This window comes from Anarhichas minor, unplaced genomic scaffold (genome assembly GCF_050575085.1).
Source record: "Anarhichas minor isolate MPS153535 unplaced genomic scaffold, ASM5057508v1 ptg000062l, whole genome shotgun sequence".
In the NCBI taxonomy this organism is placed as follows: domain Eukaryota; kingdom Metazoa; phylum Chordata; class Actinopteri; order Perciformes; family Anarhichadidae; genus Anarhichas; species Anarhichas minor.
The window spans coordinates 9,896,159-9,915,600 of record NW_027466508.1 but is presented as its reverse complement, the minus strand read 5'-3'; the positions used below and the strand labels follow the sequence as shown (position 1 = coordinate 9,915,600).

The following is a 19,442-nucleotide window of genomic DNA, read 5'->3' as shown; positions in this document are numbered from 1 at the left end:
GTCAATTTTTCTACTTTCCCGACCTATTTAGAATGATCTCTCGCACGTACAACATTTACCAGAAGTCCCTGAATCCACTAGCTATCAAGGAACACGTTTGCAGTTACTCATAGTTGAACATTCATAAGTCAAATAAATAAAATCCATTAGGCTAAAATGTATGTAAAACTTAAATTTATTTCAATCCAAAACACATCCAAAACAATTGTTCTGCTGTGTATGCGTAAGCGTTGCGCTGATGACCCGCATGAAGGCAAACAAGTCACTTCCTCGAAGTTGATCATATGACTTTAGCAAGCTGCAGCACAGCAATGCGACTGATGTCTACTGTAACTCTGACTGTCTTCTATGCATTAATATGTTGCTCCGTCACAGAAAAGACATCAAATGTTTCATCTCCAAACATTATCATCTTGCTCATGGATGACGTAAGTTATTTCCTGTTTTGTATGACTTTAGTTCATCACATCAGCAGCACAGTTTAGTTTGAGCAGTGAATCAGTTTGACAGCTCAGAACATGTTTCTCTGTCTCTTTCCTTCTCCCAGTCTGTGTCTGTTGGTCATGAGGAGTACCCTCTGTCACTGTACATGTCATTGAACACATTGCAGCTTGCTCAATGTTTATGTGTGTTTTATCTTTCTTGGTGTGAATGTATATAATCTCTCAGTTCTTTCCCTCTGCTCTTCAGATGGGTTGGGGGGACTTGGGGGTGTTTGGCCAGCCTTCTAAAGAGACCCCCAACCTGGATGCCATGGCTGCCCAAGGCATGCTGTTCCCAAATTTCTACACCGCAAACCCACTCTGTTCCCCATGTGAGTTAGCAGAAACTGTTATAACACAGAACCTTAACCGGCATTTCCTGTTTTGCAAGATTTTAGACTGATTTCCGTCTCTCATCACAGCCTTCTGTCTCTACGTGTGTTCTTATTGTCACATCAATGAAACGTTGGAATAACACCTAATTGATGAAAGTATAAACTTAACACTATTGACCCAACTCAGAACCACACTTGTGATTTGCTAAAAACAAGCTTGCGTCATTTAAATACAATATGCAAAACAGAGCACAGCATGATCGGTAGGTGTTGTCATATTACTGTTGTGTGAAACCTTCAAACTCCAGCTTGATCATCTCCATGCTTCACTGAAGGTCTCCATGTAAAATGCTATGGATTCAGAATAGAGTTTGTGTGCATTTAGTTCATGAGAACTTATAAAAACCTTGTGGACAAGGTAGTCAAGCTGAAAAGAAATGTGGAGGTACAGTGATCAGTGTACATAATTGAGTTGAATCACAGCCATTCATAGCAGTTGATAAATAAAGGGTATTGGTTGTTACAGAAAACTAATTCTCACAATTCTATTCTGTACAATCCATATATTTATTACTATAACAATAAAGTACGAATGTTATATTTGATTCAAGTATTCAACCAAAGTTGTTGGAGAAATGATGTGACATTGGTGCAAAGAATAAAGCACACATGACTATTTGTTTGCCAGTAATAAAAGCATTTGGAACACAGTTATAATGTAATTATAATAATAATAATTATAAAATCATTTCTTTAACTTTAACGACAGCCAGAGCTGCACTTCTCACCGGGAGGCTGCCTGTCAGAAACGGTTTCTACACCACGAATGCCCACGCGAGAAACGGTACAACCTTAATATGTCCTTACTGTGCAAATTATTGCTTGCAGGCTTTCTGATTACTCAGTCAATAATGTACAATGTGCAATAAAGTCGTGGGAAGTCTTGTACACTAAATATCTCTGACATTTCCTGTAGCATACACACCACAGGAGATAGTGGGAGGAATCTCTAAGGATGAGATTTTGATTCCCCAGATGCTGAAGAAAAAGGGCTATGTCAGCAAGATAGTTGGCAAATGGTGAGCTCTACGTCTTTCTGTAATCTTTGTTTCAGAGGTTGTGTTGATGACGACAGATAAATTCCACAAATAGAAAATTATATTTGCATATTTTAGTCAATTAATTACAAATCATGTATTCGTAAGACTACTGATCATTTTAACATTCCTCTCATTAAGGCACCCATTGGTATGCCTTCCTTTCTGTGTGGTATGAAGTTCTTTTGAGATAATTGATCACACGGAATGTTATCTCTCTTTTGCTTTTGCTCTGTATGTACCCCACATGTCTAATGTTACGTATTTTAAAAGCACATCTTTGCTGTGTTAGATTACCAACTCGTCTCAAAGTTTCAATGCTCTGCTAAAGCTTATTTACGTACTGCACTGAAGGCAGGCACTGCAATCAAATATTAATATAAGTATGTTGTGCTCTTTAAAAAGGTGTGTAGTAGCACAAGTTAATTAGATTTGTAGTATTGGTCTGAATGTAAACATGCAGAATGATCCTTCAGTCACATTGATCTTACATTGATCACATTGTGAGTGCACTTTGTTTGTCACTACAGGCATCTGGGCCACAGACCTCAGTACTTGCCTCTGGAGAATGGTTTTGATGAGTGGTTTGGTGCGCCGAACTGCCACTTTGGCCCTTACAACAGCAGCATCAGACCCAACATCCCTGTCTACAACAACTCTGAGATGCTTGGCAGGTAGCATCACACACAAGCACTCAGATATACATAACAGCAGACAGAAACAGAGCCTGAAAATCTATTAAAATCTTCTTTCCCCGGTGACTCAGTGGAATAGTTTGGCTGGCTGCTCCTCTGGATGAGTTGAGTGTCTCCCCTCCTCTTCCCTCTCTGTACCAGCTGTGCTTGTGTATTCCATTTTCCGCCCATTTGTTTTCCCCAAAACAGCCATATGTGTATTCAGGGTCATTGGAACTGGCAGCCGGGCGTGTTTTTCGCTTAGTCGTGGGTTTAATCAGCGCTGCATACCTGGGCCCTGGACAGACGTGCACACACACTCATAGAAACGTATACACACAGACACACACTTTCGCCCTCAAGAGACGGCAGGTTGCGTTGGCTGTGTGCGAGGACACCTGGAGGAAGTGAAGCGTAAGAAAGAGAGATGCCTGTCACTGCTTCTCTGCTCGCCTCGCCGCGCCACGCTTCAGCAACACCTCATAACAATTCCCTCTGCTCAGCTCTGCTGAGACTTCCCGAGTATATCTTTCACGAAATCTGCTGCAAACACAGTCGGCAAGTGGGAAATTTGCCCCCATTGTCTTAATGATATGGCTTGCAGTAGTTCCGGTCAATTGAGAGGGAGATTGAAAGCCCTGACAATACAATCAGGTCGTTGTGAAAGAATCATTTCATGCGGTTGAATAAGCAGCGGAGAAATTGAACGGTGTGGGGTCAGCAGTTATTCAGATGGGATGATGAATAACTAATGATGAAGGCTTATTTAATAAATCATGTCAACCCACTTGTTTTCCAGATACTATGAGGAGTTTAAGATTGACAGGAAGACCGGAGAGTCCAACCTCACACAGATGTACTTGGTGGTGAGTTAAGGCTTACTTATCTCAGATGATACAACCCTTTCAGTAGAGCATGCCAGGTACACCCAACTGTGTTTCACAGTTTACCTTATAAAAAATTTATAAAATAGAAGGAAATAGAATACAATTTTATTGTCCACCAGAGTGGAAAATTGTCTTTTGTTCACCAAAACATATAAAGCACAAAACATAGATCATCTATTCAACAAATCAAAAGCGCAATTAAAGCCTGATTTTGGCCTTTGATTATTACGGTGCTTTTCAACCAGCAGAAGTGGTTTGTTGAATAGACTGGATTGCACACACTCGTCTTGATTATCTCTGCTGCCTACGTGAGTCCCTCCCGTTCAGTTCCTGAAGGGATCAAAAGCAGCGTGCGGAGACACACTGCATGCTTGAAAGGTGCACTCTGCCATCACAAGAGGAAGATCTGTCAAGTAGAGCTCTGTAAAGCTCATATCAGCATGTCTTATGGAACTAGACTGGCTTCAGTAGCGTTGTTGTTGATGTGGCTGATTGTTTGGAAAATGAAATAAAGGCCAAACATAGAATTTGTGTGTGGTAGGAAAACAAGAAAGCGGTTACTTATGTTGGACCAATTGACAGCAGTACTGAGAATCAAGCTACATTTGCCATCTGCACTGACAGTGTTGTAACACTCTCTCACACCTCCCACCTCTACAGGAAGGTCTTGACTTCATAGTCCGTCAGACTGAGGCCCAGCGTCCCTTTTTCCTCTACTGGGCAGCGGACGCCACTCACGCCCCTGTCTATGCCTCCAAACGCTTCCTAGGGAAGAGCCAGCGAGGCCGGTACGTTATATCCTACCTTACTGTCTTTTTTGTTGTCCAAGAGCTGCATAAGGTTATAACTTAATTTATTTCACCTGGGGAATGATACAAGCTGTGTTTGTCTGTGTTGTGTAGATATGGTGATGCGGTGATGGAGCTAGACTACAGCGTCGGTCAGATCCTGTCATTGCTGCAGAGTCAGGGCATCGGAAATAATACCTTTGTCTTCTTCACATCAGACAACGGAGCTGCTCTAATATCTTCTCCAAACGAAGGTGGGCACTAAACTCAACTCAACGCTAAACTCACACACACACACACACACACACACACACACACACACACACACACACACACACACACACACGCACACACACACACTCAGATTTTTCTTTGTGAAGCTAAGTTAGTGTATATTTGTCCAAGACACATTTTCTGTACTGTATGTGTGTAATTTGAGTTTTTGCACGTCTGATTCCTGAGGCGGGAGCAACGGGCCGTTCCTCTGCGGGAAGGAGACCACCTTTGAAGGGGGCATGAGGGAGCCAGCCATTGCCTGGTGGCCTGGACACATCAAAGGAGGCACGGTGAGAACACCCCTGTGATTTAAAGCTTTTACCGAATAAAGCCTCCACAAGAAAATCCAAGACGATCGTTCACTTAATCCCTACCATCTTCTTTAGAAACTAAACTAGACCCAGGATCCCGAGCCGAGTTTTCCCCCCAAGCTCCTTAATGTTCTGCCTATCAACAGGTACCAGGAGCTGAAATGTTGTCTATTAAGCTGCAGGGGATGTACAGGACTGCAAAACAGGGTTGAGAGTAAAGGAAAAATGATTTCACTAATCCTCTCTTTTGAATGATTGTTGCTTTTTGTTTCATTTGCGTATCGTTTACCACTTTAACATGTGCACACACTGACCCAGTGGCGCTGTAACCAGTTGAATATGTTCAACTTCTATCGAGGGATTGAACCCCAGAAACAGTAAAGATAAACTCTGTGATTGCGGCCACACAGTGTGTGGGCGCTTTTCCCACTGTTTCCTCAAATATTTTTTGGCTGGAATTAATGCTCCAAACTCTCTCTTTCCTCGCTCCCCCTCCCCAATTTAACCCCCCACCCACACCGTGATCCTCTAAGCCTGTGCGTTCTGCAAATGACTTTTAATTGTATTAGGGGCAGCTGTGACACGGGGCTGTGACGCAGAGGGATTTGGTGGAGGAGCGAGCGGAGGCTGCAGTCTGCAGTAAGCCTTGCCCCTGGCTCATCTCACAGGGGTGTGCTGGGGCCTGATAGCACAGCAGAGTAGCGAGGGAGAGGGGGATTGGGAGCGTCTTAAGCGGCTAATCTGTTTGTGTGTTTGCTGAGGTTGGATTGAGCCATAATGAGGACTTCAGTATCTGAATATGCCAGGCGCTCAGGATAAAGGAACGGGAGGGGTTGTGGTGGGGTGGGGGGGGGAGCAAGGAAGAAGTAAAAGAGGTGGCTGGTGTAGAAAAGAGAAAAGGAAGAGTGCTAAAGACGCTGGCACTGCCACACTGCCAGGGATGTTGCTGTATTCGCGGGGCTTTGCTGCACCTGTGCCACTTTATAATTTACCTGTATGTGCGTGTGTGTGCAAATGGAGATCATGTCTCTGTCATTTTTGTTTCATTCTACATGCCTGCATATATACAGTATATATATATATATGCATGCTTTTGTATGTGTCACAGATACTTTCTTTCTCATGTTGTGGCTTGGTGGTGAGAACGAGGGGTCAGTAGAAGCTCTCTGGGGTTGTGATGACAAAGCTGCTTTGTTGGAGCTACTGTACTCTACAGCTCTGGACTCATCACTCTGGAAAGGAGGACAGACCAGGCCTAGGGTTACCCCCTCTCTTGTTTTGTGGTCTTCCGAAATCTCTGTCGATCTGTGTATTGAAAAGTCCATAAGCTCTTTGAGCAAAATGCTGCAGACAACAAACAGTCATGCAGGCCTTTGCTAGGGGGCAATTCCAGCAGGTTTATTGTAGTGACTGAGAACAGATGCATCTTTACAGTGTCAAGATGAGGAGACAAGTTTTTTGTCTGGAAATCGTTTGCCATTCTCTCATATTTAGGAGGATAGCTGGATGTGTACTGGAATGGAGGAGCATGGCCGGTCTGAAGCAGGTGCAGATTCAGCATTCTCCCAGTGCCTGAGGGGCCCGGGTGATGAGGGGTGGCGGATGTAGGAACAAAGATTGGGAGGCGGGTGGGGTGTCGGCCCCACAACGTTGTCCAGGGTCACAATCCCTTTTGTTGTGTTTTATCAGGCCACAGACACACAGGCAGAATGGCAGGGATAGGGATAGAAGAACCGCCTCCTCGGATAACCAACATCACCACTCACAACACGGAGAGAAATGCAAGAAAAAGAATGTGACATTAATGGAGAGGAATGAGTCAGTCAAAATGGGAAAAAAACGGGTGAAGAAAGAGTGAAGTTCAGTGTGGACTGCAAAAGGGGGCAGAGCCAATGACGGACAGAATTAACAGATGCCAACTCCTTAGATAAATTCCTCTGTCAGAGCAGTCAGAGTCCGAAAGTTTTGCTTTTGTGGTCATGCAAGTTATTACTAAGTAAATGTCAGTTTTGCCTTTTCTTGTGTCCTTTTGTCCTGTCTTCTTTTAATGGTTTGTGTGCGTCTGTGTGAGGGGGGACTTAACAAAAAAAAAAAATGAAGTGAAGGACTAAATCTGTGTGTGTGTGTGTGAGCGAAAGAGAGAGGGTGAGTGTCTGGATGTGCCGATAGATCATGGAATGCATTGCAAAGCCTTTTCTGTGGCTGGTTCTGTGGATACAGAAGAAAGGGGAATTCATTTCAGTGCTAAGGAGCTTGTGTGAGTGTGTGTGTGTGTGTGTGTGTGTGTGTGTGTCTGTGTCTGTGTCTATATGTGTGCTGGCTGTCGATAGGAGCACAGCGGCACATGGCGGTGCAGCTGCAGAGGCCTGATAGCGCTATCTGATTGTGAGCGTGCCGTCTCCCTCTAAGGCTCGCTCAGGAGAGAATGGAAGGGAAGATCAAGGATGACAACGAAAAAATGTCACTTTATCTGAAAATAGTTCAAAGTTTATAAATAAAATAAAGCTTTTCACTGGGACTGGGAGAAGGAGATAAAACAGCAGCTCGCTCCAGCTCCAGCCGTCTGCTTGTCCGCGCCTCGTCCTCTCCCTACTTTCTCTCCTCTTTCTTTTCGCTCCTCCTTTTTCCCTTTTCTCCCCCAAAAAACTAATTTAGAAGGAGAGGCATTTTGCAGGCTCTATAATAAACCTGCAAGCAGAGATTAGAAGAAATGCACCTCTTTCCTACATGTGTACACAGAACTACACATACAAACATCCTATCATGACGATGCATTGTAGCCTCGTTTGCCGTCAAAAAGAAAATGCAGCGTAAATGAGCACGCTTTTGGTATTCCTGCACCATGAAACAATTATTACTTGATTTGTGAGTATTATAAGTATTATTATTACAACCAATTTCTGTTTAAGGACATTTGGCCAGTCCTCATTTCGTCAAAGTTCTTCACTTTTTCTCGATCCTTACTCACCGGTTGTGTGAAATTGCTTGTCATAGCCCAGATAGTGATTGTGGATTTCAATTCCTTTGTCCTTTACCAGGTGAATATCCAGTTGGCCAATGTGATGGACCTGTTCACCACCAGTCTGGCTCTGGCCGGCATCAGCCCTCCTGATGACAGAGCCCTGGATGGACTGGACTTGACACCAGTCCTGCTGAACCGCTCACACGCACTCCAAAGCAGGTGAGTACTCGCACACTAGCTGTTGCTTTTAGGTGTTTGGGGCCTTTACTTTGGGGCCCAGATCCTCTTTTTATGTTCATGATCACATCCCTGACTGGGAGAGAGCAGTGTTATGACTTTTCCTCTAGTGTCATCATCCGCTCAAAAGACCAAATACCTGCCTAACTGATGACATTCCCATCCACCTCAGCTATACTTTGAGCTTAATGCTAGTTGCAAGTTCTTGTATGCTAACACTAAGATGGTGAACATAGTGAGCATTAAAGCCTGCTAAACAGCAGCATGCTGATGTTAGCATTCACATTGTACACCTTGTACAGCTCAAAGCACCACTGTGGATAACTACAGCCCCACAGAGCTGCTAGTACGGCTGGAGGTGTAAGTTCATTTCATTAAAAAATCACGATGACTTGAATGATTTTTTTAGAGAGTTAGAAACTTCATGTTGCTGGATGGTTAAACAAATTGCAAGAATGGGTAGAAAACAGTGAGAGTGCACTGACGTGTAAGCATGCCAAGAGAGAATGTTTATTTAAAAGAGCAATACTTCTCCCCCTTCTCCCCCTTCTCCCCCTCAACAGGCCGATCTTCTATTACCGTGGGAATGAGCTGATGGCTGTGAGACTTGGAGAATACAAGGCACACTACTGGACCTGGAGCAACTCATGGGAAGAGTTTAACAATGTAAGATTCCCCTGTAACACAGCAACTCTGTCCCCGCTTTCTGTTTCCTCAGTTCTTGATTTGCACTGCTACATCCTCCCTCTTTGTCTCTCCTAATCTTACTCAAACACACAAACACATTCACTGTTGGTGTTATCTTGAAAATGGCTCATCAGTTGACTGCTGTGTACATCAGAGCGTAATGAATATTAATGAAGAACCCCCACATCAGCGAACTTACATCATTCATCAACCAGTTGACTTGTTTGTTCTGACTCCATGGAGATTTTCTTCCTCTACATTTACATAGCGACATTCCCTGCTGTAGACTTGTTCTTTTTTGGCACCACGGAGCTCAAAAGGAAGAAAGATAGGCAGATGCCAGCAGTATCTCTCGGCCGTAATTACATCAACTCGATGCTGATTAAATGCACCAGGAGAGATGTGAAATCTGACACTTGAGAAGCAGGATAGTGTGGTCCTTATTTCTCTCCTCTGTCCAGAAAACCATGTCCTCCTGTCCTCCCATCATGGCTCTGCTTTTCCTGTTTTCCAGTTTGTTTTATGCCCCATCGGTCGCTTAAATTGCTCTCTCCTTCAGGGCCGCTGAATCAATAGCAGCCTCCTTTATCAACTCATGTGAACTGAAGTGGAACTTCACAAATAATGGCGTCAGATTGCCTGTGAGTTGCCTATCGATTGGTGTGTGTGTGTGTCTATATATGAGAGAGAGAGAGAGAAAGAGAGAGAGAGAGATATAGGACGAGAGAAAACGTGTGCATGAACGTTCGGTTGTCCATAGATGTCTGTGTGTGTTTTATGGAGTGACTGTTGAGCTCCTTCGAGGGAAAGTTAAATTCCCAATATGCTTCGTGTCATTATGGTTGAATCCTTAAACTGTCCATCTCATGTAACTCATAGTACATTTTATAAACATGAGAAATGTAAACAAACTGACTTATTGAGCTGTTTCACACGGTCAGACTACGCACGACATGTTTTGAAAAGGACAGTATGTTTCAAGGTCCTTATTTAGGCCTTCACTTGCACTAATGACCTGGATTATTGACCATTTCAAAATGATCTGGACCCTTAAAACTCCCATATAGGCGTCAATTAATGTCTTGCAGCAGAAATACTCAATCAATCCTCTTTTTACTGGAATAAAAGTAATGTTTTCCTGCTTGTACTTCAGCTTTGGTAATACTTTAAAATATATATATATATTTTTTTTCCTGGCCCATGGTAAGAAAATAAACAAGGGAGGATGTGTGTCTGTGAAGAAGAACAAAATTACAGGTTAATAGCCGAGAGACGTATCGCTCCGTCCTGGCTGTGTTCGGCTCAGCCATGAGGAAAATGAGAAATTTCACAGGCTTAAATGGCCCTCATCAAACTCTCTTGAGGCAGTGTTGTGATGTTAATATTGCAAAATATAGTTTGTCGTGACTGTGGCTCCTTTGTATCTGGATTGCTGAGTAACCTCTGATACAATAGGAGCTTTATGGCAGCAGGGATAGCTTTTTTAACGTTGTTGGATACTTCACAAAGTGATGAATAAAAAAATGAAAAATGACTTCTTTCCCCAGACCCCTGTTAGTCAGAACACTTGTTATTTCATCAATTTCTTCATGAATTATGTTGCAGGAATTGAAATGAGATAGACTGTGCAGTAGCTGCTCTAGATTGCAACTCATAACATTTACACACCGTTGCTTGCTAAAAAGCACAGATTCACTGACTTTATGGCAACAAGTCACAACGTACATTACTGAAGTTAGTTTGCAGAGAATCTATAGATGAACTGCAATTCCTACATGCATGTAGTCAAATCCATGAAGTAGAAAGTAAATATATTAACAGTATATATATATATATAGTTTTAAATAATCAGCCACAAGCTATGTAAAGTTATTGTTCTTTCAGGTCATACTTTTACCTTTTTTGATCAAAAAGACCTTCCTTTTCCAAGATCCATCCTGCCACCGCTGGATGCTCCTGCACCTTATCTTGTAATGGCGACTGCTCTGCTCCGGTTTGAAAGCAGCCGGGTTGTATCCATAGCATTAATGTCAGAGGAGATATGGAGTCCTTGCTGTTATGTCTTATGTACAAGAGACAGAGAGACCAACACAGCAGGCCTTTCTGGCTGCTCCTCTGGGATTTCTTTTCATTTATTTCTGCATTTCTAAGCTCCTGTCTTCAGAAGACAGGACAAGTTTGGATCAGAGGAGGCTCTGCAGGGTGGGGGGCATCTATCCCTCTCTCTCACTCTCTCTCTCTCTCTTCTTTATGTATTTTTGAGGTGCTCTGTTGAGCGATCTCAGAGGGGGGGCAGCAACAGTGCCTTACAGATGAATGCTTTCTCAATATTAGTTGTGCTCATCAAAAAGTGTGTGTTTGTGTGTGTTGAAGAAGGGGGCAGATCTCCAGGGGGTTCTGGAGGAGTGAGTGTGACTCAATCCTGGCTGCGATCACTGCCAGACTCACGAGAATGGAGTCGGGGAGCTGGAGCGAAGGCATGGAGAGATGAAGGGGGGGAGGCAGTACAAGGAAGAAAAGTCCTCTATTTTGCCAGTTACTTGAACCCCTTCATGATGTACCAATATTAGCTGCACGAATAACACAACAGATTGGAGGACATGCCTGTAGGCCATACTACAATGCGATTTAGCATTTAGCTCAGAGTAGCAGGTGGCTGCAAGCCTGAATCTAGACATCCAGGTCTCTTTAGCTGACTTTAGAGGTTTTTTATTTCACAAGATAAAACACCTAAAAACAAATATAGACCACTGAACGCAACCAAATTCGACACACACCATGGCAAAAAAGGAAGGAAGTTAAAGAAAAGGTATGTTAGGTTGCTCTGAAGAGAGAGCCTGAGCTTTTGAGCCAAAACAGGGCTGTTCTTCTCTTTCCTATATGGTGGGTTGCACTCTCGTTCCAGCATACATACAGAAGACAGAGCCAGGGCTCATGCTGAGTGGTGAAAGGTTCTTAGTGGTGTAAAAATAAATCATAGCAGGCATGTAGAATAACATCAGATAATATAGAAACATAGCGAGAAAGAAAAGCTTCTCTCTGATCTGAAGGGTTCATTCGTTCCTCCTTACTTGTCAGATTTTACTCTCTACAGTATACTGTATTATCAGTCACTAACCTAATTCATACTCTGCTTAAGTTACATTATAATAAATATACAAATATTGTACACATCTGTATTGTGCAATCGAGGCAACGTTTTTTGTCTTTTTGTGTCTTGCAGGGCATCAACTTCTGTCCAGGTCAAGAGGTCCCGGGCGTGACTACTCACGACCAGAAAGAGCACACACTGCAGCCAATCATTTTCCACCTGGGGCGGGATCCTGGAGAAAAGTACCCCATCAGGTTAGTTCCCTGAAAACTTCAACCCTGATTACAGCTGATTTCCAGTAGGAGAGAGGAGGCAAAACAATTGAGAGCAGGGGGAGAAGGGAGTCAACTAGGAGCAAATGAAGAGGTGCTAGAAAATGAACTGGAGAGGGGTGAGAATAGGAAAGCAGTTTGCCTGTTGGTAGCGCTGAATGTGTATGAGATCAATGCTCAGTGGCATGAAAAAGAAGGCGTTGGATTGATCCGCTCAGCCGGAGCACACCTGATTACACCCGTTCTCTTTGTGATTGCAAACAGCTCCTTAAAGATCACTATCTGGCCCTCAGCACTCCGGTGCACCGCTGCAGGTTCAAATTGCAAGATAAATTGTCCAGGTCTAAATTGAGAGCGAGTGCTGTTTAATGGAATTGTGTGTGTCTCTGCTTTCGCTCAAAGGAGAGTTAAGAATCGCAGGATGGAGTGACGCCATGGAACACAGACAACCAAGGCTGAACTAAGACTATTACTAAATAAGGGTGCAAAGGCAGATGAGCGTTGTCTTTTACTGCGTACCGTCAGTGCAGAATATTGATGTAATCTTTTAGAAACTATGACGGAGGCTGACATCATGACTAATACATTAAGATAATCTCAAAACCGGCTTTGATGAGAGAATATTCTCTTGTGCTCCGTGTTCGCTTTGGCTCCGTCCTGCCGTAAAACCTGGTAGATTGACCTTTCTTTTCTGCCTTCTGCAGCTCTGCCTCTCGCATTCCGCTCCGGCCTCATCTCCTCTTTGCCTCCTTCCCTAACTTCGTTCGGCTCTGTAGTGAGATTGGATGATAAAACATTAATGTTGTTTTTCAATTGCTCACCTTTTAGCCCTGCTAGTCACTTGGAAGAATAAAAAAAAAAAAAAAAAAAAGAAGCAATCAGTACGCAGCCATGTGTTGGGCTGAGTGCTAGATGTGCACCCACACACACAAACCAAATATGCCCACTCATTTTTCACCTCTGCAGTAGAGTTTGTTTGCAAGGTCCCCCCCCCCGCTCCCCTAAACCCAGCTGAATGACCTCTTCCCTGTTCTTCTTCTTTCACTATACATTCCCCTTCCTCTCCAAACTTTTGTCTTACCTCTTCCCTTGTTTCTTCTCTCTCTCCACCTCAACTCACTTCTCACCACTCAGCTGCTGTCCCTCTGCGTCCACTGGGACCGTTCTCCTCCATCCTAGTTAAGTGTGTGTTTGTGTGTACACATGTGTATGTGTGCGTTTTGTCCATGTGCTCCTCGGTCCCCCAGCTGGACCGGCTGCCTGGCCGTCATTAATCTCTGTCTACACCTAAAGAGCCACTTAAGATGATGTAGGGCCTGTCTGCACACATACCTTCACTACTGTCGCAGGATGTGATCTAGCAAAGAGCACACTCGCGCACACACACACCCAATCCCCAGTCCAGAACAGTCACCCATGAAAACAGTAGATCATAATTATGCAATCCAGGAGAGAAAATGTACGAGCAAAACTACAGAGGCCTAGACAAATTTGATTGGAGTTGGAGGTCCTGCGTTGATGGTCCGTCATTCCAGGATGAAGCACAAACCCAGCCAGGTCTGCACCTACCCAGAGTTTGGATCCCCATTGGAGTCGTTCTAAGCCTTTTTGCTTCCTTCCACTTTGCCCTCCATGTCTGTGCCCTAAGGCTGAGGTTAACACATCCTTCTTTTACACCACCTACCTCAGCTCACGTCCCCAGAGCCCCGGCCATCCAGAGTGTAGTCCCAGCTCCAACACTGCAGGCGGCCCTGCACAGTCTGGCCTCATCTGCTGCCTGCCACCAAGCTCTTGTGTCCCCAATCAATAGTCCTTACTGAAGTGCTCAATTTCCACCGGGGTGGAGAAGGTGGTGGAGGGGAGGGGTAGGCAGGACAGATGTATTTGATTGTCTCCTCAATTCCCCCACCTTCTGCCACTGTGTGGTTGTGTGTGTGTGTGTGTGTGTGTGTGCGTGTGTGTTCCAGCAATAGTGTTATGAATCAGTAATCAGAGTGGTGACACACCTGAGCAATGCCCCCTCCCCCCGTGGGTGCCATACATTATAAATCAAAAGACTCCATTTGCATAGAGCCTGCTTATTATTCCAGATTTTTGTCTCTAGACCAGTAAGCTAAGGGTTATAATCATGATAATGAGCCGTGCTGACTGTGGGCTTTTTGTTATTTGTTTGCAGCGGGGGCATAAACAAATGATATTATTAGTTTTTGATTTAGAGGTCTGCAGTGTGAGATTTTGAGTGCATAGACAAAACAAAAGAAAACGTAATGTCTCGCGCAAGTTTCTCATTGCATGGCATGCTTTGCTTGCAGACTTGTGTGGGGAATGGAATGCTTACAGCAGTCTGATGAATCTCCCTTACATTTACTTCTGTTAAGTTCTTTCGTCACTTATCGCAAAATGAATCTCAGCAATCAGTAGCGGGCGCAGATAGGAGGGGAATGAAATATCCCTCTTGCTGATCGAGATCGGGCGAAAGCAGAATTTGCTTTTAGATAGCTGAAGCAATTTTATCTGAATGTCTTGATTTGCAACCGAGGGGAGTAATCCAGCCAGGGTCACAATGCGTAGATAGTTAGCTCATGACGAAAAAAAGGGACACCAGGAGAGAGACTAATTGCAGCCGGTGCCCTACCAGTCGAGTAATTGTAGGGGAAAGTAAAGAGTATCGAGCAAAGGAGCAGGTGCTAGCTGATGGAGAAAGCCTTGCTGCCCTGTGGGAGATCTAAGAGGGAGGGTAGGTGTGAGCTGGACAGGGCCTGGGGTTATTACTCTAATTGACACTTCACCTCACACACATGCACATGTTCCCCAGGGGCCAATCAGAGGGCTGGGTTTGCAGTGGAGGGAGGATGGAAGGCTGGCACAGGTGCTGCCGGCGAGTGTATCAGGGGTGTAATTGCACTGCTGATATTTGTCTATCTGTGTGTCACGCCACCAGACGTCCACTCCCCCAACACACACACAGGAGCACACATAGCCCATTAACCCCACAGGTCCTATTGAGAGCAGCGTTCCTTTGAAAGCCTTCGGGGCCCCTGTGTTTTACACACTGAATATAATAATGCACAGAGGTGCTCGGGCTCACTGGTGTCCAACAGCGGTAATTGAGAGACAGGGGATGGGATAGAGGTTACAGTTCACCCTGCTGAGGCTGCCTGAGTGGACAGCCTGTGTGTTTGAATGTTTATTCTGTTGTTGAAAGCTACATAATTTTCCCTCTCTGATATAAAGAGTAAAGCTTGTACTGGATGCATGGGCGCAGTGCATTTACTACAATACTTCATGCTGAAGAGAATAAGGAAGGCTGTGTGTATGTGTGTGTGTATTTACATTTATAAACTCATTTAGTGCTGTTGATGGTAAAGCCATTGTTTCACTTGTTTATTTAACAAATGGTGGATTAATTGATTGACAGAAAAATATTCAACTGTTTCAAAAAATAATTGGCAATTATTCGATTTTTTTAAATTGCCAAACATCCGTTGGTTACTTCATTCTTAAATGTCAGGATTTGCTGCCTGTCTTTGTCATTTATCATTTTAAATTGAAAATCTGACTTTTGGTCAGAAACAAGATATATGAAGATGAAAATTGGGAAGGACTTTTTTCCACCTTTGTATTTTTTATTTAGATTGATCCATAAATTGAAATAAAAAAATGGTCAAACAATGGAGGATGAAACTTGTTAGTTGTAGCCGTACTGACTCTGTGCATTGTGTGTTTGCAGTGTTTTGACGAAGGAGTACCAGGATGTGCTGAGCAGGATCTCTCCAGTAGTGGAGCAGCATAAGAAGACTCTGGTGCCGGGTTTTCCCCAGCTCAACATGTGTGACGTGGCGGTGATGGTGAGATTTACATAACATAAATATCATAATGCACTTTATTCTTGAAATAGCAAAAATGAATAATTATGTTGTGAGAAGAGGCTTTGTTGCACGTGTCGCATGAACTATTTTCCCAATTAATCCAGAGGCAGTGGACCAAAGCCAGTTGAGTTTTCACAGCAGATACTGTTTCTTTTGGGCCAGCCACCTTAGCTCTCTGTTCTCTCCATCACACTTGTACATCAGATGAATTAATACATCATATAAATTGATAAAGCCTTTTTAATAAAGGCTTTATCAAGAAAATCAATAAAAGTCTCTGAAAATAAACATTTTCTTAGTTTCTATCTGTTTTCAGTCTGCTTTGAGCCTGCAGAATATTCATGGTCCACTTTAACAGATTTAGCTCTATATATCATTTTTTAAATTTAATGTTTGTTTATCATTGTTACTAACTTGCTCCAAAATGTGTATTATATTTGACAGAATCATACGTTATCACCTAAATATGGTCATTTTCTCCTCGATTGTGCTTGTGTCATACTTTTGTGAGGAAAAACAAGCAATCTAATTTAGGATTATTTAAAGGCGCTAAATTGAACACTGCCTTTGTCAACCAGAAGCACCGCAGATTGGGAGCTTCAATGTTGTGGATTCATTTGTGGCATTGCACTGCCCCCTAGTGGTGAATAAAATTAGCCCAATTTTAAATAGGGTTAGAACACATTATGTTTGGGTGCAGTCCCGTAATATAATGTCTTATGTCTTATCCTGTGTCATGCTAATATGGATCTTTTGACTTTTTTTTATAATATCTTTTGTCTTAAGCTCTATCCACAAATTCAACTGAACTAAAATGTTACAAGTTTAATATTCACCTATATACCAACCTAGCCTGTAATATCACCACTCAATGTTGAACTGATTGTTTTATTAGTAAATTCTGCTAAATATAATGCAAATAGAAGTAGCAATGCATAACGCTTTTAAAACACCTCGTGTATCACTAAGTTATTTTCCCAATATAAGATAAACCTTGTCTTGTGATAAATCTTAAACATAGTCGGACAATATTTTTTTAATGACACAGGATACATGCAATTGCTATGCCATAAGAAAAGACTTTGAAGAGGACCATTAAGGGCACAGGACAGTACACTGTGTGCTCCTGATGACCCACGAACAGTTTTACTTTTTATAACTAATATCTCTGATAACATCATAATGTTGTTCTTATGTGATGGCCGCTCTCTGTTACAGAATTGGGCCCCTGCAGGCTGTGAGAAGTTAGGAAAGTGTTTCAAAGTGCCCAAGTCTGAGCCCTGGAAGTGTGACTGGCCCCACTGAGACAAAGAGGAACCAAAACCTAAAGATGTGCCTTTCTGCAGAACAACACACCACTGATTATTTAAAAAGATGCGTCTTTACATTCTTTGTAAAATGGGTCATGTGCTAAGCTAAAAAGAAGGACATGGTCAAATTAAGGGAATAATGTTGGTACAACAACATCATATTAATTATGCAAATAGCTTTTTAAATTTGTGATTTTAATGAACAAGTTTTACCTGTTGTGGAAAAAAACTGCATCACGAGCCACTACTTTAAGTCAGGACTCATTTTAATGGTGTAGAGCAGATAGGGATGTATTTATTTTGATCATGCCTAATGTAATGAATTATACCATGTTGGATTTTTGGATTAGTTTTGTATCCTTCTTACATGCATACTGCAAAACATGTTTTTAATAAAAAATCTATTTTTAATACATTGTATCATGACTATTATTGGGACTGTTAACAGAACTCTCTATTCAGTTTGACATGTTACTGATGGAGATTATTCTATGGCCCTGTGAGTTGTCGTCTTGTTCATCTGTTTCAGTAGATGTGCCAAGTAGCTGCTGGTGTGAACATATTGCGCATTTTCCTGCACACAGTCATTTCCGACAGCTAAAAGGAAATTGCTCGTTTCAGGAAACAGAGCGAGCTGTCTTTTGCAAATGAAATCGTACCAACATGTCAGAGAATCAAAACAGAATGACAACCATAGAGGTGGACACTGCTTTTCTCAAATCCAAGAGGGGGATCCTGAAAGTAGCAGAGATGGTGAGACAATTCGCACATCTCCAGAAGTCTGAACATTTTTTTAGTTTCCAACAGAAGAAGTCAAAGAGCTAAGACGTGTCCTGTGCACGTTAGAAAGGGGAACAGATACAGTACATGAGGCGATAACATAGCATCACAAATTAGCTTTAAATGTTAGTCAACAATGTTATTAGAACTAGTTTTAAAAGGCTGAAAGACCGACTGGGTTAAAAAATGTGATGTGGCAACATGTGCCGAGAGTCTCAGTTCCTCTTTCGTATGAAGGAAGGCAATTAGTGAATCAGAAGAACTGAAGTGTTGATCTCTGCTGGAAGTTTAGTGAAAAAGCTCAACTCATGATATCACAGTTCAATAATTTGACGCGGTTTTAGAATTAACATTTTCTATTGTGGCAGTAAACAATGTTCTGTCTGTGTCTCTTCTTTTGGCTTCAGGTGACTCTGTTTGTGGCATTAGTGTGTTTCGCTGCAGCATCTAGACCAAAGTACATTACAGCCACAGTGTTGGAGTTTGTGATCACTTCACTTCTGCTGTTGCTGTACGTGTTCAAACTCAACAAAAGGCTGACCTTCTTCTTTTGGCCTCTCATTGTGGGTAATGTTTTACAGCACATACAAGTTTCAGCCTATTGTACAGGTTGCATTTTTAAAGTTTTTGTTCTGTTCTTCTCAGGATGTTTTTAATTCAGCGTTTGCAGCAGTCTACTTTATTGTATTGAGCCTGCTGGCGTTGACTACATACACTGTCACAGGCACACTGGTTGGAGGGGTGAGGAATATTTCTTCCAAACATTGATTTTACATGTATACATGTCCTGTAACCAAACAATATCAAGTTTGAAGATTCAGCTTTTCTCTATCTCTATCACACACACACACACACGCACACACATACTGTTGTCGATATATAGTGTTATGCATTCATTTTTAAATCTGTTCTTTATTTGCAGATAGTTGGTTTATTATCAGCTGGGCTGCTGTGTGTGGACTGCTTCATGCTTTTCAAGAACATCACATTCAACAAGCCGAGAAGCGAAATTCAGAGGCAAGACAACCAATGAATGAATAAATGACAGTAAAGTAATACAGTATGCTATGCGAGCATTAACAAGTTCAAAGCTTCTACTGATTACTTTCACATTTACTTCATGATTCAAAGCTTGTACCAGGTTTCAGCATATTATGATTCCAGTTGTAATAATTAAAATTGATAATGCGACTTGTTTCTGAAAGATGTTTTTCAATATATTTGAATTGACACAAATGTAATGGAATATCAATATCAATAAACATTTTTCCTTTGCCTTGTGACACCATGAGTTGAATATTTCCACTGAGTGGCTCAGGATTGTGTTGCATGCAGCTGGGGGGCATCGCATTTCACATCTGGAGAAACCAGATGTTGCGCTTTT

At 42.6% G+C, this 19,442-nt stretch overlaps 2 protein-coding genes across 5 annotated transcripts; both read left to right on the top strand.

Moving 5' to 3' along the window:
• The first annotated feature begins 271 nt into the window (after window positions 1-271).
• galns (galactosamine (N-acetyl)-6-sulfatase) lies at window positions 272-17,689 on the top strand. Of its 4 annotated transcripts, none has more exons than XM_076077725.1 (14): window positions 272-428; window positions 691-814; window positions 1,591-1,661; window positions 1,853-1,896; window positions 2,445-2,588; window positions 3,388-3,454; window positions 4,136-4,263; window positions 4,378-4,517; window positions 4,726-4,829; window positions 7,889-8,031; window positions 8,613-8,715; window positions 11,960-12,081; window positions 15,830-15,947; window positions 17,187-17,689. In XM_076077725.1, exons 3-14 carry the CDS (start codon window positions 1,644-1,646, stop codon window positions 17,271-17,273), a joined length of 1,218 nt encoding a protein of 405 aa, XP_075933840.1. In that variant the 5' UTR covers window positions 272-428; window positions 691-814; window positions 1,591-1,643; the 3' UTR covers window positions 17,274-17,689. The 4 variants fall into 4 exon arrangements, with proteins under 4 accessions (XP_075933840.1, XP_075933841.1, XP_075933839.1 ...); XM_076077726.1 differs by having other exon boundaries at window positions 1,794-1,896; XM_076077724.1 differs by having other exon boundaries at window positions 1,587-1,661.
• Window positions 17,690-17,865: 176 nt separating this feature from the next.
• Window positions 17,866-19,333, top strand: cklf (chemokine like factor). The gene is made up of 4 exons (XM_076077727.1): window positions 17,866-18,031; window positions 18,466-18,621; window positions 18,704-18,799; window positions 18,981-19,333. The coding sequence occupies exons 1-4, from the start codon at window positions 17,942-17,944 to the stop codon at window positions 19,089-19,091; spliced, it is 453 nt and encodes a 150-aa protein (XP_075933842.1). The 5' UTR covers window positions 17,866-17,941; the 3' UTR covers window positions 19,092-19,333.
• The last annotated feature ends 109 nt before the right edge of the window (window positions 19,334-19,442 follow it).